Below are 27058 nucleotides of genomic sequence, written 5' to 3'. Positions count from 1 at the left end.
CGACAGTATAAAAACGGTATAACGCTGAAGCTTGTTCCAATGAGTGCTAAAGATATGACACTTTTTAATTCTGTTTCTGGTGAAGGTTTCAAAGAACTAGACCACGAATTAATTAATCTAGATGCACATCATCGAGAAGTCTGTGTTTCAAATGTCATGCCCATCCTTCTACTGTAAGCCGACATGTGAAAGGACAGCCCGATGCAGTTCGAAACAGCATAAAACTTTGGCTTACTGAGGAAGTACTTCATAAAACACGTTTTACGACAGATGATATGTGGACAAACGCGTGCGATGATGTGCATAATTTGACGCTGACAAGCACATTACACAAACACAAATCAAATATACAAAAGACAATGACTGACTGGAACATTTCGCCAGATATGTTGCATATTTTATTTTTCCTCCGACCAGGGTGCCAATGAAATAAAAGCTTCGGAAAATCACAAATGGCTTTCTTCTGCTGCTCATTGTACAACAGCTCTTACCTACGCTTCCGATGAAGGTTACTTATCGTTAAATGATGCCGCGAATATCGCAGCGACAATAAACACTGCAGAATACGTTATACTGTACACGAAGGAAAGCGTCTCCCTGCTCATCTTTGAAACAAGAGGTCAGCACACGCTGGAACCGCTTGTGTACCCTATACTAGTAGATTCCTTACACAGTCAGTATAGCGAGGTTGCTGTTTTACTGAAGGAAAAGAATTTTGCTTACAAGTTACAGGGATACGACAATGAACTTGTAGGAAAAATTTTAGTTTTCCCGAAACTATTTAAAGAAAACACATATGAGTTTGTCGGCAACAGAAGAACCTATAGTCCAGTTAGTTCTTCATTGATTTCATGAAAGTCAACACATCTGCATTGTCAAAGATAATGACTGTGAGGTGAGTTTAATTACAGTAATTGCAAGTAAGGTCCCACTATGATACGAGGAAAGTATAGATTTTTAATTAAAAAGTTTATCTGATATATACTGGCAGTCCTGTATTTGTTAACAGGTTATACAGGGGATTAAAAACCGAAACCTGAGTTTTCTACGTGAGAAGGTTGTAATCACGTCCAAAAATAAAACTGCTAAGTTCGTTTGGCCTTCTTCCCGTATCCCAATATTTTCGGCACAAATGAAAAGCAGGAAATTCCTATCATTGTGCGACGAATGTGTGCAAGCTTTTCAGGCACAACACGCAACCATTAACGTAATCGTTTGTATTGTTAGTGCATAGTATCTTATAGAGAAACTGAAATATTATAGTTGGTATAATACTTCATCAACGTAAAACACATTTCTTCCGGGTACACTTTCGTGGTTTCCAGATTACATCAGTTTTGTATTACTTCTCACTCTTTCGTTTATTAAAAAGAACCATGAAGTGCTGTGCCATCGCCAGCCAGAAAGAGAGATTTTTTCAAGGATTGGAAGAACAATAAGTCCTCCGCAGCAGGTGAATTAGATTACTATATTTCACCCTGGCGATGATTGCATCTTAAAATGGTGGAGCAGACATGAAAAGGATCTACCAAGTCGCGCTGCAGTCGCAAGACGAATTTCACGTTGTGAACGGTGCTTTAGTAGTACTGGAATGTTGTTAACAAACCGCCGCACCAAATGAAGTCCAGAACGCGGCAGTGATCTACTGCTGATCAACGGTAACTATAAAACTTTCTTTTCTTGTAAACAAGAGAAAATTGTGAAAAGTTACAAAAAAATGGTTCAAATGGCTCTGATCACCATGGGACTCAACATCTGTGGTCAATGAGACTTGGGGGTGCGCTGATGACAGAAAGCATGGGTCACATTTCAGTGGTGTCAGTGGAGTCTACCAGCAGGACGGGGTTCACTAGACATGGCCTGCACCTCGACAGGTATGGGAAGGGGAGGTCGGCAAAGCTTGTAGGTGACAGCATAGGTGGGGGTGGTGGGATCACTCATGGGAAAATTCCTGCAGTAGTGGGTGTTAGAGCTGCACCTTTTTTGGATTGAAGTCAGCTGATAGGTATTCCTGCTTAAGGGAAGTCTCTATAACAAAGGAACCGCTTTTGAAAAAGCTTAGGTATCCGAGTAATGAGGGAATTAGTATATTTCATCAAAATATACAAGGTATTAGAGATAAAGTTAGTGAACTACTTATAGATGTTGACTCTGAAATTATTGGTATATCTGAACACTTCTCAAATAAGGAGATAATTCAGAGGCTTCCTTTACCAGAATACAGGTTGGCTGGCAGCTTTTCCAGGAGCTCTTTGCGGTGTGGGGGAGTAGCCATGTATGTGAAAAACGGCATCCCATTTGAGTCAATTAATGTTTCAAAGTACTGCACTGAAAAGGTGTTTGAATGTTGTGCAGGTGTGGTTAAATTTAGTGGAGCTAAACTTCTAACTGTTGTTATTTATAGATCCCCAGACTCCGATTTCACAACATTTTTGCTAAAGCTAGAGGAGGTTGTTAGTTCACTTTATAGGAAATACAAAAAGTTAGTTATATGTGGTGACTTCAATATTAATTGTATAAGTGATTGTGCAAGGAAAAGGATGCTGGTAGACCTCCTTAATTCATATAATCTTATGCACACCGTATTCTTTCCAACAAGAGTGCAAGGGAACAGTAGAACAACCATAGACAAAATTTTTGTTCATTCCTCATTACTAGAAGGGCATTCTGTTAGCAAAAAGGTGAATGGCCTTTCAGATCATGATGCACAAATTTTAACCCTAAATTATTTTTGTGCTGCAACACATGTTAAATATAGTTATCAACTGTTTAGGAAAGCTGATCCAGTTGCTGTAGAGACCCTTGTAAACCTTATCAAGGAACAAGAGTGGCAAGATGTTTATAGTGCTGATACAGTAGACAATAAATATAATGCTTTTCTCAAGAATTTTCTCGTGCTCTTTGAAAGTTGCTTTCCGTTAGAACGTTCAAAACAGGGTACTAGCACAGACAGGCAGTCTGGGTGGCTGACTAGAGGGATAAGAATATCTTGTAGAACAAAGTGGCAATTATATCAAAACGTCAGAAAAAGGCAAAATCTAAATGCAGCAGCCCATTACAAGCAGTATTGTAAGGTGCTTGAAAATGTTATTAAGAAGGCAAAAAGTATGTGGTATGCAGATAGAATAGCTAAGTCTCAGGATAAAATTAAAACCATATGGTCAGTCGTAAAGGAAGTGGCTGGTCTGCAGAAACAGGTCGAGGATATAGAATCAGTGCGTATGGGAATTCCATGTTACTGATAAGTCGCATGTACGTACAGTATTTAATAATCACTTTCTGAATATAGCAGGTGAACTAAATAGAAACCTAGTCCCAACAGGGAATCATACAGCGCTCTTAGAAAAAAGTGTTCCGAGACTGTTACCTGAAATGCTCCTCCATGATACTGACAAGAGGGAGATTGAGTTAATAATTAAATCACTAAAGACCAAGAACTCTCATGGATATGACGGGGTATCTAGCAGACTACTGAAGTATTGTTCCATGTATGTTAGCCCAGTACTTAGCCATATCTGTAACTTTTCCTTTAGGAGTGGTCAGTTTCCTGACCGATTAAAGTACTCGGTAGTGAAGCCACTTTATAAAAAGGGAGACAGGGATAATGTTGACAATTTTAGACCTATTTCTATGCCATCGGTGTTTGCTAAAGTTAGCGAGAAGGTTGTATATACAAGGTTACTGGAGCATTTAAATTCACATAATTTGCTGTCGAATGTGCAGTTTGGTTTTAGAAATGGTTTAACAACTGAAAATGCTATATTCTGTTTTCTCGGTGAGGTTTTGGACGGATTAAATAAAAGGTTGCGAACGCTAGGTGTTTTCTTTGATTTAACGAAGGCTTTTGGCTGTGTTGACCACAAAATATTACTGCAGAAGTTGGACCATTATGGAGTAAGGGGAGTAGCTTACAATTGGTACGCCTCTTACTTTAAGAACAGAAAGCAGAAGGTAATTCTCCGCAATATTGAGAGTGGTAATCATGTTCAGTCCCAATGGGGCACTGTTAAATGGGGCGTTCCCCAAGAATCGGTGCTGGGGCCACTGCTGTTTCTTATTTATATAAATGATATGCCTTCTAGTATTACAGGTGATTCAAAAATATTTCTGTTTGCTGATGACACCAGCTTGGTAGTGAAGGATCTTGTGTGTAGTATTGGAACAGTATCAAGTAATGTAGTGAAAGTGTACCGTCTTACCTCCTTGCCTAGGGACGCCAGATGAAAGTTGATGTCGTCAAACCCTGAATCAAAATTGCGCAACGGATAACTGGGGAGGGGAGCTTGAGAGCGCTACCTGGAGAGCGTGCCGTTTCTGTATGATACTAGGCAAGGGGCTGGAGAGCTCACACGCTGATGTATGGGTCCCTGCATTCTATAGCTTTTATTTTAAATAAATTCCTTTAACTTGACTTCTTTGTGATTTTTAAGGTATGTTAAAGATTGATGACAGTTGATTTTCTATTTATTTTAAACATTATCACTCGACTTTACAGCGATAGCAGCAATTGTTTCAGTTTACAGATATTACAATTTTACAACTTATATCTCTGGTGTATTATATACCAATCTGCACGCACATTTCTACGGGTAAGACGGAATTGTGTTGGCCAAATGTATACCACCAAAGTCTCCCAATATTTTACATGGGACATTCACTATGTGAGGAGGATAACGGGCAAACTGGGGACCAGATACTTTAACGCAGGGGGTCAAATTTCCGGAATTAAACGAGCACATTCATTACCTTACACAATCGGAAGCTGGAAATAAAAGAATTAGTACAAATATTCAAATATTCCATGCGTGAACATTGAGACAGACGCACTGAGGGCACGTCTGCTCACTTACCCATCTTCTGTGACAACCCCAGAATATGGCGGGCACCCGGAGGTCTTCCTGGGCCCCGGTGGAGGGGGTGGTCGAACCACTTGGCCGTGACCAACCTCTCCACCCCAAATATTGTGACACTGGAGAGTCTTTGACTTTTACCTGCCTGTGCTGTCTCTCTGATCCCCTAGCCAGGAGTGAGGTTGGCACTACTATACTACAGAACTACTTCCCAACTAAGATTTGGCCACGCTTTACGGAAATGTGTGAGAAGGATTAGGAAAGTTCATTTGCAGATTCACATCCACGTGCAAGAAATGCATAATACACTTCACATATAAATACGTATTATGAAGCCTGATACATTTCTTTCCACCCGTCCACACGGGTTCTGTTGCACCCGCGGCCGGCCGCGTCGTGTAATAAAATTGGCGGCGGAGCCGCCTCTGTTTCTATTCCCCGGTGCGAGCGAGCAGCGAAACCTGCTGCTTATAGAGCGGAAACTACTGTGCCGTTTCAGTAGTTCATGAAATAAGTTCGTGGCTTGTGGAAAATAATTTGATGCTAAATCACAGTAAGACTCAGTTTTTACAGTTTCTAACTCACAATTCAACAAGAACCGATATTTTGATGAGACAGAATGGGCATATTATAAGCGAGACGGAACAGGTCAAGTTCCTAGGCGTTCGGATAAATTGTAAGCTGTCGTGGAAAGTCCATGTTCAGGATCTTTTTCAGAAACTAAATGCTGATTTATTTACCATTAGAACAGTATCTGAAATAAGTGACAGTTAAACACGGAAAGTAGTCTACTTCGCATATTTTCATACGCTTATGTCGTATGGTATTACTTTCTGGGGTAACTCTTCTGATTCAAAAAGGGTATTTTTGGCTCAAAAACGGGCTGTTCGAGCTATATGTGGTGTAAGTTCGAGGACCTCCTGTCGGCCCCTATTCAATAGTCTGGGAATTCTGACATTGCCCTCACAGTATATATTTTCTTTAATCTCGTTTGTTGTTAGCAATATTAGATAATTCCCAAGAGTTAGCAGCTTTCACTCAGTTAATACTAGGCAGAAATCAAATCCGCATGTGGAATGCACTTCCTTGACTCTAGTGCAGAAAGGAGTTCAGTATTCTGCTGCATCCATTTTCAATAAGCTACCACAAGAACTCGAAGATCTTAGTAGTAGCCAAAACTCTTTTAAGTCTAAACTGAAGAGTTTCCTCGTGGCTCACTCCTTCTATTCTGTCGAGCAGCTCCTGGAAGAGCTAAAAAATTAAGCAAACTCCAGTGTTACATTGTTGATTTTCTTTATTTAAACTTACGACTTGTCGCCTAAATATGTTTCTTATATTTCATTTTATCTGTTTCTACAATCGTGTTATAATTTCATGTATTGACTCGTTCCATGACCATGGAGACTTCTCCTTAATTTGGTCCCACGGAACAATAAGTAAATAAATAAAAATAAGTAAATCAGTCCTCTAGAACTTAGAACTACTTAAACGTAACTAACCTAAAGACATCACACACATCCATGCCCGAGGCAGGATTCGAACCTGCGACCGTAGCGGTCACGCGGTTGCTGACTGAAGCGCCTAGAACCGCAAGGCGACACCGGCCGGCTGAAAAGTTACTGCTGTAAGAAAACAACGTTCTTCGTATGTTTTCTTCATAAACACAGTCGTCTCCTATATTTCAGGCATAGTATTTGTTTAATGTGTACGTAGTTTCCTATTAATAACAGGCAGAATAAGTCTCGTGATTGTTCTGGTGTACGGCAATGGGTGACATAGCACGGCGCCACGCTATAAAATTGTAGGCGCCTTTGGGGCAAATCTCGTCTCTTAATGGGAGGCAATTACGGGATTTCGAAAATGTGACCCGATAACTGTACTTTGCAGTGTCTATACGCTTCAAGTATCGTAGAGACAACTGTCGTGATATATTGGAAGCAAAATATCGTGGTAACATATGAAAGCGCCAAATGGACAGGCAAGTTTCAAGGTCACAGAACCAGTAAATTCTTGAAAACGACAACGACCAGATCGACAGGAAAAAGATACAGACTGAAGAATGAAAATAGCGCGTATTTTTTTTTCGGGAAAATAAACAGGGTACTTTAAGCTAACGTTTCCATGCGGTTGGAAACTAAAATTTACTGTTAATGTGTAATTTGTCTTTGGACCCACACTACTGACACATGGCCTTGTGAAAACCTTACATACAAAAAGTGTAGGATTGCGCAGTGAGAGATGGATGTGGGACATTGCTGGTAAAATGACGGATACAAGCAAATGTATGAGGGACTCACCTGGAGAAGAAGTTGTGATCATGACCGTAATAAAGGTGAAACGGATGCGAGCAGGACGTGTATCCAGGGGTAATGGGCAGCAGATGGACCGAGGGAGTTCTTTGCTGGTTTACACGAGAGCTGATAGACTGAGGTGATGGAGGGTATGAAGACGACGAGGAAGCTTGCGTGTGAAAAACGGCTGCGTACGGCTGACGGCTGTAATTGGTGGAAATGTGCAGAAGCAGCCTGTGCACAGTATCAGTTGTCAAATGACGCTGAAGATAATTAAAGGCAGGAGACCCACAGCAAATAGTTGGGCCGGAATTGATGAATAAATGCCAATTTAAACATTATGACCCTGTAATGGGACTGAGAAATGACTAGAGAGACAGCCAGTTCAGTGTCAGCAGATGGGGTTGCGATGAAAACTGTCGAGATGGCGGACTCTGGAGTGAAAATCAAAGCGGTCAGCCACGCATGGCATGGGTCTGGAGACACACGGGAGACCTCTGTGAGGGGGGGGGGGGGGGGGGTGACAGGGCGAATGTGGCGCTGACGAGTCGGAATAGGCTGCTCGGAGGGCACGAGGCAACTGTCATGCCAGCCTTGCGTTGCTGAAAAATACTAGAATTTGGCAAAAAACTGAGTCAACGAGTCACAGCCCTGCATTTAAACTGAGCATGTTCAGTTTAGTACCTACACCGAAGAGCCAAAGAAACTGGTACACCTGCCTAATATTGTGGAGGAACCCGGCGAGCACGCAGAAGTGTCGCAACACGACGTGGCATAAGGAGGGGGGGGGGGGGAGAGATCTCTTCTGAACAGCACGCCACAAAGCATCCCAGATGTACTCAATAATGTTCATCTTGGGAAGTTTGGTGGCCAGCGGAAGTGTTTAAACTAAGAAGAGTGTTTCTGGAGCCACTCTGTAGCAATTCCGGGCATTTGGGTGTCGCATTGTCCTGCTGGAATTGCCCAAGCACAATGGACACGAGTGGATGCAGGTGACCAGACAGGATGATTACGTACATGTCACGGGTCAGAGTCGTATCTAGACGTATCACGGGTCCCATATCACTGCAGCTGCACACGCCCCACACCATTACAGAGCCTCCACCAGATTGAACAGTCCCGTGATGACAAGCAGGGTCCATGGATTCATGAGGTTGTGACCATACCTGTACGCGTCCATCCGTCAATACAGTTTGAAACGAGACTCGTCCAACCAGTCAACGTGTTTCCAGTCACCAACAGTCCAAAGTCGGTGTTGACCGGCCCAGGCCAGGCGTAAAGCTCTGTGTCGCGCAGTCATCAAGGCTACACCCGAAAGCCCATATTGATGATGTTCCGTTGAATGGTTTGAACGCTGACATTCGTTGTTTGCCCAACATTGAAATCTGCAGCAATTTGCGGAAGGGTTGCACTTCTGTCACGTTGAACGATTCTCTTCAGTCGTCGTTGGTCCCGTTCTAGTAGGATCTTTTTCCAACAGGAGCCATGTCGGAGATTTGAATTTTACCGAATTCCTGATATTCACGGTACTCTCGTGAAATGGTCTTACGGCAAAATCCGCACTTCATCGCTACCTCGGAGATGCTGTGCACCATAGCTCGTGCATCGATTATAACGCCGTGTTCAAACTCGCTTAAATCTTGATAACCTGCCATTGCAGCAGTAGTAACCGATCTAACAACTGCGCCAGACACTTGTCTTATTTAGGCGTTGCCGACCGCAGCGCCGTATTCTGCCTGTTTACGTCTTTATGTATTTGAATACGCATGCCTATACCAATTGGCGCCTCAGTGTATAATACTAAGGGGCTAACCCGGGACATGGTGTTCGGTGCCAGTTGCAGGTTGTCTACCTAACAACAAAATTTTGGTTCACAGTATTTCATACAATTTTAGGAGTCACCCACTCGCGGTCTAGAAACTCCTACTGTTTCCCCAGGATATGTGTCCTGAGGACTGGAGGGGCGGCGTTTGACAGTAGTAAAACAAGATGAGTTATAACTCAGTTTATTGTTCAGTATACAGGGTGTTACAAAAAGGTACGGCCAAACTTTCAGGAAACATTCCTCACACACAGAGAAAGAAAATATGTTATGTGGACATGTGTCCAGAAACGCTTACTTTCCATGTTAGAGATCTTTTTATTACTTCCCTTGAAATCACATTAATCATGGAATGGAAACACACAGCAACAGAACGTACCAGCGTGACTTCAAACACTTTGTTACAGGAAATGTTCAAAATGACCTCCGTTAGCGAGGATACATGCATCCACCCTCCGTCTCATGGAATCCCTGATGCGCTGATGCAGCCCTGGAGAATGGCGTATTGTATCACAGTCGTCCACAATACGAGCTCGAAGAGTCTCTGCATTTGGTACCGGGGTTGCGTAGACAAGATCTTTCAAATGCCCCCATAAATGAAAGTCAAGAGGGTTGAGGTCAGGAGAGCGTGGAGGCCACAGAATTCGTCCGCCTCTACCAATCCATCGGTCATCGAATCTGTTGTTGAGAAGCATGCGAACGCATCGACTGAAATGTGCAGGAGCTCCATCGTGCATGAACCACATGTTGTGTCGTACTTGTAAAGGCACATGTTCTAGCAGCACAGGTAGAATATCCCGTATGAAGTCATGACAACGTGCTCCATTGAGCGTAGGTGGAAGAACATGGGGCCCAATCGAGACATTACCAACAATGCGTGCCAAAACGTTTACTGAAAATCTGTGTTGATGACGTGACTGCACAATTGCGTGCGGATTCTCGTCAGCCCACACATGTTGATTGTGAAAATTTACAATTTGATCACATTGGAATGAAGCCTCATCCGTAAAGAGAACATTTGCACTGAAATGACGATTGACACATTGTTGGATGAACCATTCGCAGAAGTGTATCCGTGGAGGCCAATCAGCTGCTGATAGTGCCTGCACACGCTGTACATGGTACGGAAACAACTGGTTCTCCCGTAGCACTCTCCATACAGTGACGTGGCCAACGTTACCTTGTACAGCAGCAACTTCTCTGACGCTGACATTAGGGTTATCGTCAACTGCACGAAGAATTGCCTCGTCCATTGCAGGTGTCCTCGTCGTTCTAGGTCTTCCCCAGTCGCGAGTCATAGGCTGGAATGTTCCGTGCTCCCTAAGACGCCGATCAATTGCTTCGAACGTCTTCCTGTCGGGACACCTTCGTTCTGGAAATCTAAAAAATGGCTCTGAGCACTATGGGACTTAACATCTATGGTCATCAGTCCCCTAGAACTTAGAACTACTTAAACCTAACTAACCTAAGGACATCACACAACACCCAGCCATCACGAGGCAGAGAAAATCCCTGACCCCGCCGGGAATCGAAACCGGGAACCCGGGCGTGGGAAGCGAGAACGCTACCGCACGACCACGAGATGCGGGCTTCTGGAAATCTGTCTCGATACAAACGTACCGCGCCACGGCTATTGCCCCGCGCTAATCCATACATTTGTAAACATTGCACTGACTGCAAAACCACGTTCGTGATGAACACTAACCTGTTGATGCTACGTACTGATTTGCTTGATGCTAGTACTCCGGAGCAATGAGTCGCATGTCAACACAAGCACCGAAGTCAGCATTACCTTCCTTCAATTGGGCCAACTGGCGGTGAATCGAGGAAGTACAGTACATACTGACGAAACTAAAATGAGCTCTAACATGGAGATTAAGCGTTTCCGGACACATGTCAACATAACAACTTCTCTTTACTTGTGTGTGAGGAATGTTTCCTGAAAGTTTGGCCGTACCTTTTTGTAACACCCTGTATATCTCGCGACTGCGGCCTCAGTGACGGGTGCTTAGACTGTAGCGGAATCTGCTGTCACCCGTGGCAGACTCGAGGCTGCCCTGAGTTTGCTGCGTCAGCTGAAGCGTGGGCCGGCGACTCCCGGTGTGGCGGGTTGCCTGCACCCCTGTCCGTAGGCGCTTCCCGTGAGACAGGTCCACTGCGAAGGAGGAGTAAGTGTGGTGCGTGCGTGTTTGACTTACACGCTGCCCTGAGTGGGGTCCGTCACTGCGCTCGTTGTCCCATCAGATGGTCCTCGATGTCGGGTGCAGTGAAGTCTGATGTAGTGACGTAAACCGTTCGTGGGCCCCTGGCTAGGTAGGCCTTCTAGTCCATACAACGCAGTTCTCGATCTGGAACGGTGTTAGTGGACCCGTCGACTTCCCTTCAGTGACAGCTTTCGTCTTGGACTCTGGCGTCAGTTACCCGTCGTCATGTAACTGCTGTGATTACGCCAGGCAGTGAAATTACAACGGGCACAGTGTGACAGTAATGGATCAATATTTACGTAAGACGTTACAACACAATCATCAGAAAATCGAGTGGAAATGACGTGTACACCGTCGATACTACTAGTCGACTCCGTTTAAGCGGGGTAGGACGTCAGACAGACGGGCCGACTTCGAGAAGGAGAGGCACCACAGGTCATTTTAATTTGCACTGTCTGTACTTTTACAAACAAATTCATAAAAGTTTGTCAACATCACCAGGAAGGATTCAGGATTCACACTCATAGCAGTGGAAGTTCAAAAACACGAAAAAATAATATTTTTTAAATGTGAAATTTCATGATTTTTTTCACTTACTGTTGGCTTCATTTGTTGCTCTTCATAAATAAGAGAGATTCTTCGATGAATTTTGCACAGCTTACAAACCATACTTACAGGTGTATGAAACTCTAGAATTTATTTCACCTATGGAAAAATGAATGGGCTGTTACGTTTTAAACTTCGTGTTTAGAGAAAGCTCGAATTTTATAGTTATTTATCTCAATTTTTACCACAGTTTTTAACAGATTTGGGAAATTCTAGAGTTTCATATACCTGTAAGTACGGTTTGTATGCTGTGCAAAATTCATCGAAGAATCTCTGTTACTTATGAAGAAAAGTGTACCTACAGCAACAAATGCAGCCAATACCAAGTGAAAAATGATGAAATTTCGCATGTAAAAAAATTTGATATGCTATGTTTGTGAACTTCCTCTGCTATGAATGTGAATCCTGAATCCTTCCTGGTCATGCTGACAAAGTTTTATGAATTTATTTGTAAAAGTATAGACAGTGAAAATTAAAATGTCCTGTGGTGCCTCTCCTGCTCCAAGCCGGCCCGTTTCACGTCCTACCCCCCTTAAGCTAGTTCGTTGGAGTATTTATAATGAACTGAGGAGAAGCTTCGCTGTGAGACGAGATTCGTAATGACCGAATTGATGCAGTTCATTACGAGTGATCAGTGGATTATGGCTCTGCTACATCTGCTTAATGCATTTGTTTCAGTTCTGTAAATGTTCCATCAAGTCCCTAACAGGCATCGTTGTGTAGTGTCTGGGGAATCTGACCTAATGTCAAGAGGGCAACGAAGATAGTTTACTGTCCGCTTGTCTCGCGCTTCCCGCTGAAAACACTCGCACTTCCACAGACAAATTTTTGTCTCCCATTTCTGTACTGTCTTCGAGTGCAAACATAATGATTAACTGAATTTAAAAGTTTAAATGCTGTCATAATCTTTTCATTAAGAGGTATAATACTGCATTAAAAGTTTGACACAATAAGAGAAGTATCGCAATTAGACATGGTGTATATGCGTTGAGGCAACATAATCACGGGACTCAAATTACCCACGTTATATTCACCCATTATTCGAGGATGAAATTACTTAGCGATTTACGGTAAACTTTAGACATATTTTCAAACCTTTGGATATGTTTTCTCACTGATATTCCCTACAGAATAACGAAGGAAAAAAGATTATCGCTTACTTACATTTTCGTTGTTGACGCAGTAAAAGTATAGCATCAACCACGCCTTTTTGATTTATTGCTTATGTGTTACTATCTCTGTCCGCAGTTCGTGGTCTAGTGGCTAGCGTTTCTGCCTCTGGATCACGGGGTACAGGTTCGATTCCCGACCGGGTTGCGAATTTCCTCTGCTCACGGACTGGGTGTTTGCGTTGTCATGATCATTTCATTTTCATCATCATCATTCTTGACAGTTGCTAGATTGGGGAGTTAAGAATTGGACTGTGTAAAAATTGGGACTTTGTACGGGCGCTGATGACGGCGCAATTGAGCGCCGCAAAAACCAAACATAATCATCATCATTACTATCTCTATTTGCAACACATTTTGCAGGCAGTATTCACGTATAGCATTAAATGTACGTGCCACTTTAAATCATTATAAGACACATAGTTTAAGACATACGACGTCATAAACGTTGGGAAAACCAGCTTTTCTAAAACAGACCGCTATTTCCCCAGACTGTACTGATCCAGTGTTTGATAATAGAGCACTTAGCGGCTTCCAACGAACTTTAAAACGTAATTTCAAATGTTTTCTGGACATTTTCGTCAGCATATGTTGAATAATTCTGAACTAATAAAGCCACCATAATCAGGATTTCGCATCTTCAAGACTCGAGGTTCTACATGCTTAACATCAAACATTTAACACATCAACTAGTCTATAAAGTAATCAGACTTTTGGCGCTGTTTTATGTATGTAGGTTGGAATCTTTAAAGAACTGAAGTGGGGGATTGTGGATAAAGAGTAATTCGTAAATTGAAGGCATGTAGGCATTGGAGGTGTGTCTCCCACCAAAACATCCCGGAAGATTAATTCCTTTTCCAAGGTAACAGTCAGTATAAAATGACGTTATACCAGCATGGAGGGAAGTACCAGCCCCTGAATGGCTGGCACGAACAGTTGTGATGTGAGCCAGTCTGGAGACGATGCCACTCGACAAAGTCACTTGCTGCAGGGCGCACACAAGACAGTCGTGAGCTGCTGGACAGGTTTGAGCACAGTGATGTGCAACACTGGTGGTGAGGTGTTTGGACAGACTACTTTGCTCCATTGGCATTGATCTTCTTCATCCAGGAACAATTCGTGGCCTAGCCATTGTAGTGTCAGTAATGAACATAACATGTGAGTTCTGCTTCCGAAACTTAATTCAGTAATCCATTGTAAGGTATCGTCTAGAGATCGCGGTGGCACACCAAAGTCGGCAACGCATATCGACACCACAGACGTCAGTGAGGGCTCGCTGCAACCCACAACAGCGTATGGGAGGCGCCTGTGAAGACCACACCTCCCATGTCAGCACAGCAGCGCCCTCACACTGGGTGTCAATGTAGAGCCGAGCACAGAAGCTCTCTGTCTCATTTCGTGCCCTCGTCTGAAAGATCAACATCACAGTGTAGGACCGAAAAGTTGTTAAAGCTTCTGGTGAATTTGTACTTTAGTACAGGTTGAAGATTGTACCTGAAGATAGCAGTTTCTTAATTAATGCATCAAGTGATGCTTTGTTAGTCAATCACGTTGTGATTAGCCATGCGTATGTTTGTTACCTTAGCCGGCCGAAGTGGTCGTGCGGTTAAAGGCGCTGCAGTCTGGAACCGCAAGACCGCTACGGTCCCAGGTTCGAATCCTGCCTCGGGCATGGATGTTTGTGATGTCCTTAGGTTAGTTAGGTTTAACTAGTTCTAAGTTCTAGGGGACTAATGACCTCAGCAGTTGAGTCCCATAGTGCTCAGAGCCATTTTTTTTGTTACCTTTCATTGTTAATGCAGCGCAACTTCGTAGATGCTTTGTCTACGAGCCAACATCAAAGTGCCGAAACATTACGACCAGTACTCTTGCAGCAAAGAACGGTGTCCAAGTTAAATAACTCTTTTATTCACTGATATAATAAAAGCACTCCGTCTTGAGGCCACAAGTGACCCATCGGGACCATCCGACCGCCGTGTCATCCTCAGTTGAGGATGCAGATAGGATGGGTGTATGGTCAGCACACCGCTCTCCCGGTTGTTATGATGGTTTCCTGTGACCGGAGCCGCTACTAACCGGTCGAGTAGCTCCTCAATTGGCATCACGAGTGCACCCAAAAAAAATGGAAACAGCGCATGGCGGCCGTATGGTCACCCATCCAAGTGCCGGCCACGCCCGACAGCGCTTAACTTCGGTGATCTCACGGAAACCGGTGTATACACTGTGGCAAGGCCGTTGCCCGTTGATGTAATAAAGCAAACTAATATTTGGTGAGTTATAGTTCCTATGTGACACCTGTACAAGCAGTCAAAGATCCCACAGTTACGGCCAGACGAAAGTAATTTCGTCTGGTCACACAACACGCTGTAGTTGCAGGTGAACATTGTAATAAAAATATGGACTACTTCCGACTCGGATTTTTTTAATCCCAGTTTGGGAAGCCGGTGGCCAGTTTTGATGTTTTTATTAGTTCCTGCTGATGTTACCGCACACACTGTATGCAGAGTGCTGAGTGTATCAGATCGGCTGCAAGGGACAGGGGTCAGCGTGCACGTGGGGGCCCGGCGCACTCGAGCAGTACGAAGAGAATCTCAGTCCACTGAACTCCACAGGACGCGTACTCTGCATGAGTAAGCAGATTACAATAGCAGCTTTTAAAACCTCTGACGCTACCGGCAATTTATACCATTTCGACACAAATTTTCTTTCGGCGTAGTTCTTCGAAACTAAAGGATGAGAAGTGACTACTTCACACGCAGTGAATCCTAGCAGTATTTCATTCTCAAATGCTTGTGCACAGCTTAGATGTGGTATGCGCACGTTTCTTTTCCTGTTGCAGATCTTCACGGCCGTCCTGTTCTACTTCGACTTCAAAGTGTCGCTCGCTGTCTGTTTCCCTGCCGCAGCTTCAGCGTGGTCGGAGTGCAAACTGGCTGTAGAAAATATGCAGGTATACAATATCACGTTGTGATTAGCCAGACGTATGTTTGTTACCTTTCATTGTTAATGCACCGCAACTTCGTAGATGCTTTGTCTACGAGCCAACATCAAAGTGCCGAAACATCACGACCAGCTGCTCACTAGCGTCTCGCTCCTCCACCAGAGCGCAATACAGCAGCGGCGTGGATTTAGGCTGGTCCTCGGTAAGATTCTGGAAGTACGCGGAAACAGATATTTACGTAAATGTTACGCAATTACCATCAAGTACAAGCCAGTGGTTTTTTGGTATGGAGCTGACACCCCATAGCGTCCCATTAGGGGTACGGACCAGGTGAATGTGGTCACCAAGGCGTCGACACGAGTTCACCACCTTGCTCATCAGACGACGTAAGTGAGATTCTGGCTGTGTGCCAGGCGCAGTTATCCTGTTGGGAAGATGTCATTGCCGTTTTGCTGTGGCGGACACCAGAGAATTTAACATATTTATTAAAGTAACATTTACAGTTTGCCTCCACATCACGAAATCGCAGAGAATGATATAATTACAAGGAGAGTTAATATTTGGTAAACTGTAGTATCTGATGTCTCTGCTCCCAAGAACCAGGAGCAGTGGGAAGACGCCCATAGGTAGAAGAGGCGCCGCTCTTGCAGGGGTTTGGCAGGACGGACACGTGCTGAGTGTCGTTCAGTCGGACTTGCACTACAAGCTTTGCGAACGCTCGTACTGTGCTACTGCCGTCGTCTAAGTAAAACTGCGCGGGCAGTGAACTTCATGAACGTGTTTCCAGTACATTTGTGCTGGTGACAAACTGCGCAGGCTTGGATGCAAGTAGTCGGTGAGCAAAGTGTGCGTCGTGTGCGGCGCATCACTCCCGAGTATGGAGGTTGCTTATGTGCAGCGTACTGGCAATGTGTTAACTAATCAAATGCTGTGGTGTTGTCGCCACTGATGACATTTTGACCACCACTCGTAATTTAATGGAATCAGCGACTTGGAGAATATCGTTACAGTTCAAAAATGGTTCAAATGGCTCTGAGCACTATGGGACTTAACATCTGACGTCATCAGTCCCCTAGAACTTAGAACTACTTAAACCTAACTAACCTAACGACATCACACACATCCATGCCCGAGGCCTAGAACCGCTCGGCCACCCCGGCCGGCTTTCTAGCTCAAGCAATGTCCATAAAACATTAGTTTACTTTGAATTCTTGACTGAGATAGACAAGAAGACATTCGAATGCAGCTTATGTGTCGCGTTTAGCGAAGATGTCTGATGCCGACTGACAAACGTTGGTTCATCGATCAAAATGAAGATGGGATATTGAAGGAGGGCAATGATCCGAAGCAACGCAGCAGGCTTTGCAGCACCTGGAGAAAGAAGAAAGGTGTACAGTTACTGGATTGGCCCTCACAGTCACCTGACGCTAACCCTATTCAAAATATACGGCCTTACGTAAAAAAGATATTGCAAAAAAAAAAGATATTCACGTCGAAACAGCTGTCAACGCAAATTCGACGCATTTGGAGGTCTCTCGGTTTCAACCATGCCTTGGAGATGTGAAACAATTATCAACGCTGGGAGTGGAGGAGGGGAGGAGATTAGTGTTTAACGTCCCGTCGACAACGAGGTCATTAGAGACGGAGCACAAGCTGGGATTAGGGAAGGATGGGGAAGGAAATCGGCCGTGCCCTTTCGAAGGAACCATCCCGGCATTTGCCCGAAGTGATCTAGGGAAATCACGGAAAACCTAAATTAGGATGGCCGGACGCGGGATTGAACCGTCGTCCTCCCGAATGCGAGTCCAGTGTGCTAACCACTGCGCCACCTCGCTCGGTAACGCTGGGAGTGACTGCACGTATTTTTGACTGTAATTGCATTTTTCTGTAGTCCGTATGTAACGTATGTATTTGTTTTAGTTTTTTGTCAAATACATTTTTCTACTGATTAAGCCGACCACGATCGTAATTAACACACTGTAATTATTTCCAGCTTTCCACACTATCGTGGTGAGTCCAGTGTGGCAAACAGCATTAATTAAATCTCGTCAACATAGATTAACATGTTGTGGCGTTTATGAAACCTAAATCCTTACGTGAGTGCATTTTCGTTGGCTGCCTTTGTGCCACTTGCATCGGCACACTCGCATTTGCTAAAGCTCTATGAATTGTGATAAGCTCTATCTTTGAATTTGATTCGATGTAATTATGAATGTACAACGAGTTATTTTAAAGACACTTGGCTTCCACTATACACGAGAGGCAGTGAAATTGAAACCGAACACCAGACATAACTGACAGTGCGCGCGCCACATGGCCCCACTGTTGTTACGTTTCGATACTGTCCCCGACATGTTGCCTCATCACAGAGGTACGTAGTTGCTGGGTTACGACCCCGGTTGTTGGCGGACTGGTCCGTTGTGTTGCTCAAGCTGTCACAGCGTCGTACAGCTAGCGCTTACGATCCGACACCCCTTCAGACGTTTGCGTAGCAGAGGCGGCCTGCTTTCCTCGCCTGCTCGCTACACGAACTCCGCCGATCACAGTGAAACAAGTTCCTCGGCGTCAAATGACAATCAGAGGGAGGAGGATACCCTTCAGCGATTTGCTGCGGAAACACGGCAACATCCGCCGTACATCCAGGATCTTTCACCGTGTGATTTTTCACATCTTTGGTGTCCTGAAGTAAAGAATCATGCGCGTGGACGTCGGTGTCATTCGGACGAGGAAGAATGGGTGTGATTGTGGATCCGTCAGCGGCCGAGCGCGTTCCACGAAACAGGAATTGGTCGTCTCCACTCCCAGTGGGGTAAATGTCTAAACTCGTGTGGTGACCAATTTCGAATGGAACCATTCCACGGTCCCACTGTAGCTGGTGCCCCTCGTAGATAACGTTTACAGGAAGTATTTAATCGTAGGTGTAGCAAAATTTTCAAAGTGTGACTGTTGAAAATTTAATCGGGCAGGTTTCACATGTTGTGTGGTAGCGAAATGATAAGTGCGCTGGCGATAAAGTCAGGCCGAGGGAGTGTGGCTGGCATCCGAGGACGCAGAGCTGGCGGGGCAGTTGGCCGGCGTTGCCTGGTGAAACTTTGTTGTGATGCCTCGTGTAAGTAGGAGAAATGCTTACCGTCACGTTTCCGACTATGATAAAGGTCGGATTGTAGCCTATCGCGATTGCGGTTTGTCGTATCGCGACACTGCTGCTCGCGTTGGTCGAGATCCAATGACTGTCAGCAGAATATGGAATCGGTGGGTTCAGGAGGGTAATACGGAACGCCGTGCTGCATCCCAACGGCCTCGTATCAGTAGCAGACGAGATGACAGGCATCTTATCCGCATGGCTGTGACGGATCGTGCAGCCACGTCTCGATCCCTGAGTCAACAGATGGGGACGTTTGCAAGACAACAACCATCTGCACGAACAGTTCGACGTCGTTTGCAACAGCATGGACTATCAGCTCGGAGACCGTGTCTGCGGTTACCCTTGACGCTGCATCACAGAGAGGAGCGTCAGCGATGGTGTACTCAACGACGAACCTGGGTGCACACATGGCAAAACGTCAAAACCCAAATTGCGTGAAAATGTAATCACATGTCAGTTGTAGTATAATATGTTTGTCCAATGAATACCCGTTTATCATCTGCATTTCTTCTTGGTGTAGCAATTTTAATGGCCAGTAGTAAATTCAGTTTGATAAATAGTCTGACCACAAGATGGTATTAGAAATCCCCCATACTGTCCAGTAGTATCACTCTTTACACCATATCAAGTCTCGCTCAACGTTGGCTACAGAAACGGCTGTTTTGTGAGGATCTGCTAGACCACTGTACCAGATTCCCTTTACCTGCCTACACACAGCCATTATGCTCTCTGGACTGCTGAAAGCACTTTGCAAGTCCAGAGAGGTTCATTCCACTCATTGCATGCGAGTTTTTACAGCCATCCTCCAAGAATGGTCGACGGTCCCTGCCTGTGCAGTAAATGAGGTCTCCCTCACCTTGGTTTACCTGTGGCTGTACCCTCGTGTTTCCACTTCACAGTCACAACACCAGCGAATGACTTGGGCAGCTTTAGCGGGGTTAAAAGGTCCCCGATGGGGACTGTTACTCTGGTGACACGCAATGCCTGGTGCATGTTCCAAGTCACTAAGCCTAATGACGGACCCCTTCTGCTGTTAGTGCTTCTCTACTTCTTCCTCTTCTTCTTCTTTTCCTTTGATATTCAACCATCACGCCATGTTACGTCTGCCACAGGCGGCCCCTGCCAGGCACACTACACACAAGACACCCCTGTGTACCATATAACATACACAAGCACTTGTGGGCGCAACCAAGAGGAAAACAATTATTAAAAAACAAACAGAACTTGCTAGAGACTAATGCGAACCTTTTTCTGTAGAGGTCGCCTCACAGATACAGGGAAAGTTGGAGTACTCTGCCGGCTTTATAAGGCCAGCGCAGCAGCAGTACAGCCAGTTCCTCGCCGAGCTAGGACCAGCTCCGACGGACCTCACTGACGCTCTTGATGAATGGTCGTCTACAAGTTATTTGTTTTTGTGTGTATATAGTGATGGTTCGAGAAGTGTGGTTCAGTTTCAATAAACGACATGATACTGAGTGTTCTACAATATTGAGTATTCTCCAATGGCGACGAGGATGGGATCCACTGGCTGTACTGCTGCTGCGCTGGCCTTATAAAGCCGGCGGAGGCTGGCGGAATACTTCAAGTTTCCCTGTATCTGTGAGGCGACCTCTACATAAAAAGGTTCGCATTAGTCTCTACCAAGTTTGTTTTTTAAGAATTGTTTTCCTCGTGGTTGCGCCCGCAAGTGCTTGTGTATGTTATATGGTACACAGAGGTGTCTCGAGTGTAGTCTCCCTTGCAGGGGCCGTCTGTGGCAGGCGTAACACGTTCGTTAACAGCAGTCGGACATGCACTCCTGTCTTAGGCCTTCCTCTTGAGAGCGGTATAGGTGGTCCCAGCTGGTATCCTCCACGATCTGGTTGATGTAATCTCGGTCTGCCTCTTGTAATTTTCCCTTCTACTGCCCCTCCAATGGCACTTTTAATGATACCGTCACGTATCAGCAGATGTCCGACCCATGTGTCCCTCTTGTGCTCGATTATTTTCAGGAGATGAGACTACTCTTCCCCCCCCCCCTCCCCCCACACTGTGGACCACCTTTTCGTTTGTTATATCCACGCAGGAAATCTCTAGGATTCTGCGGTAGCACCATATCTCGAAGGCTGTAATTTTATGTTTTTCTGCTTCTGCAGGTGTCTTTGTTTCACTTCTGCACAGCAGCACACTCCAAACAAGGTTCTATTTGAAACTTCCTGGCAGATTAAAACTGTGTGCCCGACCGAGACTCGAACTCGGGACCTTTGCCTTTCCCTGGGTATGCAAAGGATTCTATAGTCTCCAGCCGCTCGTTGTTAACTGAGCATTGGGCAAAGGTGTTTTGTGTGCTCGCAACTAAGGTTTTTGTCTTATCTGCATTAATTTTAATGTTGTAGGTAGAGCTGAGGATGATTTCCATCTGGGCCAACATCGCTTCAAATTGTTCTGCATCTTCATTAAACACATCGGTACCATCAGAAAAGCTCATCATGTCTATTTTCTTACCATGAATTTGACTCTTCCTATAGATTATAGTTTCCCTTTAGCTTCAGCTATTGTCCTTTGAACGCATCCGTTGAAAAGACGGGAGACAGTGAGCAGCCCTGTCGAGCACTCTTCTTACCAGTGCCTTCGTCCTGATGCTCTCCACACCATATTACAGCGACTGTTCTCTGTACATTCTCTGAATTACTCTTCTGTCCCTACAGTTTATGCCAATCTCTCTCTCTCTCAGCATGTTAAAAAGCTGTCCCAGTCTACCTAGTCAAATGCTTTTTTCTAAATCAATGAAGGCAATGTATTTGACCTGACCCCTCTTTAGTCTCTTGTCAAGAATTGCGTCTCGCGTGCCTTCACCTCTTCTAATGGCAAACTGGGCGTCAGTGGCCGTTGTATCTATCCTGTCTTCCATCACCCTTAGAATGACACAGGTTAAGATCTTTGAGGCGTGGGTTACCAAATTGATGGCCCGGTATTGTTTACATATGTTTAAAGATGCTTTCTCTGGTATCGGCAGTGTGGTATATTTTTAAAAGTCTGTCAGGAGCTTCTCAGTTCTACATACAACTTGGATGAGATGGAACAATTCTTCATGTATCTCTTCTCTAGTAGCCTTGATGAGTTCTGCTTGTTTATGATCGACTCAAGTGGCTTTCTCAGGATTTAGATGTCTGACTGCTTTTCGGCTAACAACACAAAACTCACTGTCTCGTCTTTTATATTGAAGGATTCCGCTGTCATGACATCTGGTTGTGAATTCCACGCTACACGGCGGTGTCATAACACTTTTGATCATATAATGTATGACAGAAATGAGCGGGAGCGTCGCGCCTGTATGTGGTAGACTGTGGTGGTAACCTACCCAAAAAGTGCCCGGATTGCTTTGTGTTGACAGAAATTCCTGCTGGAGGAAGATGGTGCTGCCAACTCGCAGCAGGTGGTACCAGCCGCAGAGGCAGAGCTTCCAGTGGGCGCCGTGGAGGCGCGCGAGGCCAACTTCCGGTGGACTTGCGACGGCCCAGATGTCCTCGAGGGGATCTCCTTCAGCCTGCCACCGGGGTCTCTGTGTGCCGTGGTGGGCCCCGTAGCCAGCGGCAAGGTACGTCCCCCTCGGTTCCCGGGCCTGGGGCCCTGTTCTTCCATGCCTACACTCTACCTCCCTTCACAGCTGCACTCGTAGCAACCACTGTGGAGTGCTCCAACCTGTTCTCAGCTGTTCTCACCAGCATAACACTGTCTGGGATGATGAGACACTCTCGCAGACTCTGCACCCATCAGAGCATTCTCTGACCATAACCACTTTTCCTTCAGTCTTTCCTTCAATGATCAGTCATCTGAAACTGTAATTCTTTTCTGAATTTCTGCCCCAGCATACACTTTTCACCTGTTTTTGGTGCCTTTACTATTCCAACATTTTAACCAGTTTGGTGAAGTAGCAGACCACAAAAAGTTTCGCCAAATATTAAAACTAGCGCCTAACTAGACATAAACAAAAGTACAAAGAAATGAGCAGCGACAATAAGACAGCACCTCTTAGTGAGTGTGCGTATACGGGTTAGAAACACCCTCTTTGTTAGTTGTTAGTTCTCTTGGCTATTGGTCAAACTGGAGAATGGGATGGCGATTACATCGAGATATGTAGCCATTGTTGGATTCTATAGTCTTCGTGAAACCAACATAAACATAGCTTCTTAATATATATAACGATATTTTAAAGTAATAGCAATCGCTCTGTGGGAACACAGTTTATTGATTCTTGAGACAAGTAAATCATCCGTAATCAATCTCGGACAGAAATTCATAGCTCCCACTCCCACTAGTCAAAACAAAATACTTACCTCGAAATTTACGTTCTGAAGGGTTAAACTCTCATTGGCTCTCAATATCACTTCTTCCAGTATCCAATAAGATAAACACTCACCTTATTAATATCTAAATACCCACATGCCATTAATTGCGGCAACACAAATAATATTGTGTGAGCTCTGTTCGACTTATAACTTTCTATACCTTGCAAACCTATTGCCAAGCTTTCTTCCACACGTGCATGTGTGTGTGTGTTAAATATACACTACTGGCCATTAAAATTGCTAGACCACGAAGATGACGTGCTGCAGACGCAAAACTTAACCGACAGGAAGAAGATGCTGTGATATCCAAATGACTAGCTTCTCAGAGCATTCATACAAAGTTGGCTCCAGTGGCGACACCTACAACGTGCTGACATGAGCAAAGTTTCCAACCGATTTCTCATACACAAACAGCAGTTGACCGGCGACGCCTGGTGAAACGTTGTTGTGATGCCTCGTGTAAGGAGGAGAAATGCGTATCATCACGTTTCCGACTCTGAAAAAGGTCGGATTGTAGCCTATCGCGATTGCGGTTTATCGTATCGCGACATTGCTACTCGCGTTGGACGAGATCCAATGACTGTTAGAAGAATATGGAATCGGTGGGTTCAGGAGGGCAATACGGAACGCCGTGCTGGATCCCAACGGCCTCGTATCACTAGCAGTCGCGATGACAGGCATCTTATCCGCATGGCTGTAACGGATCGTGCAGCCACGTCTCGATCCCTGAGTCACCAGATTCGGACGTTTGCAAGACAACAACCATCTGCACGAACAGTTCGACGACGTTTGCAGCAGCATGGACTATCAGCTCAGAGACCGTGGTTGCGGTTACCCTTGACGCTGCATCACAGAGAGGAGCGTCAGCGATGGTGTACTCAACGACGAACCTGGGTGCACACATGGCAAAACGTCATTTTTTCGAATGAATCCAGGTTCTGTTTACAGCATCATGATGGTCACATCCGCGTTTGGCTACACCGCGGTGAACGCACATTGGAAGTGTATATTCGTCATCGTCATACTGGCGTATCACCCGGCGTGATGGTATGGGGTGCCATTGGTTACACGTCTAGGTCACCTCTTGCTCGCATTGACGGGACTTTGAACAGTGGACGTTACATTTCAGATGTGTTACGACCTGTGGCTCTACCCGTCATTCGATCCCTGTGAAACCCTACATTTCAGCAGGATAATGGACGAACGCATGTTGCAGGTCCTGTATGGGCCTTTCTAGATACAGAAAATGTTCCACTGCTGCCCTGGCCAGCACGTTCTCCAGACCTCTCACCAATCGAAAACGTATGGTCAATGATTGCCTAGCAACTGGCTCGTCACAACACGCCAGTCACTACTCTTGATGAACTGTGGTATTGTGTGGCAGCTGCATGGGTACACGCCATCCAAGCCCTGTTTGACTCAATGCCCAGGTGTATCAAGGCCTTTATTACGGCCAGAGGTGGTTATTCTGGGTACTAATTACTCCGGATCTATGCACCCAAATTGCGTGAAAATGTAATCACATGTCAGTTGTAGTATAATATATTTGTCCAATGAATACCCATTTATCATCTGTATTTCTTCCTGGTGTAGCAATTTTAATGGCCAGTAGTGCATAATAGAGTTAGGTACCCAAAAACAAGCCCAAAGTAGAATTCAACATTCTGTCAAAATTTCAAAACATGTGGTGAAGAAGTTTCAGAGATAAATGTTTTGGAACAAACATACATTTACATTTTTGTTTACACAGACATATCTGAGGTAGTCACCAATGTGCCTTCCATTCCTTTCCGTTCCGCCACTGCCGCCAGCTATCTACTAGCAGGTCATCCTGATTTTTCCGTGTGAACTCAAAACGAGTTGTGCCGACAGACGTCGCTGTTGATGGCGCTGCTGGGAGAGCTGCGAGCCTCAGGGGGCCGCGCGTCCGTGTCCGGCGCGACGTCGCTGTCGCCGCAGGAGGCGTGGGTGTTCAGCGGCAGCGCGCGCCACAACGTGGTGCTGGGGGGCGGCGAACGGCAGCCCGACGCGGACCCCGGCCGCTACGGGGCGGTGCTGGCGGCGTGCGCCCTGCCGGGGGACCTGCGCCGGCTGCCCAGGGGGGACGAGACCCCTGTGGGCGAAAGGGGGGCGCGCCTCAGCGGGGGGCAGAGGGCCCGTCTGGCGCTCGCCAGGTACGTTACTACCTGCTTGCTGGCAACTACCTCTGCACTTCAATCCTCTAGTTCACCAGCATCTCAGGTTGGATCAAGAACAACAACACCTGCGAGTTTTTGATCCCTGGCACAACCACCTTCATCAGGTTCTCCCGATGAAGGCGGTGGTGGAAGATTCTGAAAGCTTGAGACACTTATTCATTCTAGTACTACAGATATAGACACACTCCTTGTATTTCTGGTTGGCCGGTTGGTTGGTTGATTCGGGGAGGGGACCAAACAGCGAGGTCAGTGGTCCCATTGGATTAAGGAGGGTGGGGAAGAAAGTCGGCCATGCTCTTTCAGAGGAAGCACCCTGGCATTGATCTGAAGCGATTTAGGGAAATCATGGCAACCTAAATCAGGATGGTAGGACGATGGTTTGAATCGTCCTCATCCTGAATGCGCATCCAGTGTGCTGACCACTGCAGCACCTCTCTCAATGCATTTCTGGCAGTGTACATTTTAGGCATAAGAAGAGTTCTGGTAGAGAACAGCTCTCTGCCGCTATTTGTCAATCATCATGGCAGACACTTGAGCAGTGAAATACTCTTAGTTCTCTGGCCACACTAAATACAATAAAATGTCAGAGTTCCTGATACATCTTTAAGCCAGCTTCATCAGGTGTAAATCTGTTTCTGATGATGTTGATGTAGTCAAATATGAAAAGCTTGAGTGATTGATTCTCATTGACGATAAGAGATTACACGCATTCCTTCAACAGTTCACAGAAATTTTCTGCAGAACAGGGTTTTCACCAACTAGCCCATCTGCGTTGCCATTTGTCTTTATTTACTATGGTAGGCTACTCTTCATTAATATATTACAGGTTTGCCACATCCAACAAGTACAGTAGCATCCTTCAGCTTTTGATTCTTGTCGGAGCCATCAGATAAAAATCACTCCTGATGATGATGACATTATTGAAAGTTTCAAGAATTTATTCCATATGTCACTGTGAAATTACATGCATGAGGGTGCAGTTGAGTTGACACTCTTGAAAGCACCGGAATATTTTTTTACATATCTTGACTGAAATTTTAACATCGCCGGCAACGGATGATAGCGGTCGCAGATCGCAGCTGACAGTCACCACCAGAGGTGTGTGTGATACGTCACATAGACTGAGCGGCTCATGGCAGGTGGGCTGTGCACGTGAGTGTGATTCATCATTGTACAGTCCACTATTTGAGCTACTATAGTCACGCCATTATGCTTGTTATGCTTCGACTCTGCTTTTGCAGCTAGACTTCCTTGATCTCGATACTGGGTTTGATTTATTGTTCTACTCTTGACAAAACTTGGCTTCTTTTATGGATTACACATTTGTATAGGTAGCCGACAGAAAAGAATTCTGAAAAGTTGCAGTTTTATCCACAACACCTGTTCTTCAGTTTCTACTGCAACTGAAAATAATGCATATCCTCAACATAAACAGTTCACACACTTCTGAAGACTCAATTTTCGTTTAGTTATCGGTCTAGTGATTCTAGCAAGATTAGGGCCA

At 45.1% G+C, this 27058-nt stretch overlaps 1 protein-coding gene across 1 annotated transcript in view; it reads left to right on the top strand.

The window, feature by feature from the left end:
* The window catches only part of LOC126424723 (ATP-binding cassette sub-family C member 4-like), a 176113-nt gene that overhangs the window by 111450 nt on the left and 37605 nt on the right, over positions 1-27058 (top strand). Inside the window, exons 9-11 of the mRNA XM_050087443.1 lie at positions 15782-15892; positions 22402-22605; positions 25229-25530. Of these exons, the coding sequence (XP_049943400.1) occupies positions 15782-15892; positions 22402-22605; positions 25229-25530 (617 nt within the window). The remainder of the gene's footprint in view (positions 1-15781; positions 15893-22401; positions 22606-25228; positions 25531-27058) is intronic.

The sequence above is a fragment of the Schistocerca serialis genome, chromosome 10, assembly GCF_023864345.2.
Source record: "Schistocerca serialis cubense isolate TAMUIC-IGC-003099 chromosome 10, iqSchSeri2.2, whole genome shotgun sequence".
Taxonomy (NCBI): domain Eukaryota; kingdom Metazoa; phylum Arthropoda; class Insecta; order Orthoptera; family Acrididae; genus Schistocerca; species Schistocerca serialis.
The sequence above is the reverse complement of the archived record's forward strand: the minus strand, read 5'-3'. Positions and strand labels throughout refer to the sequence as shown.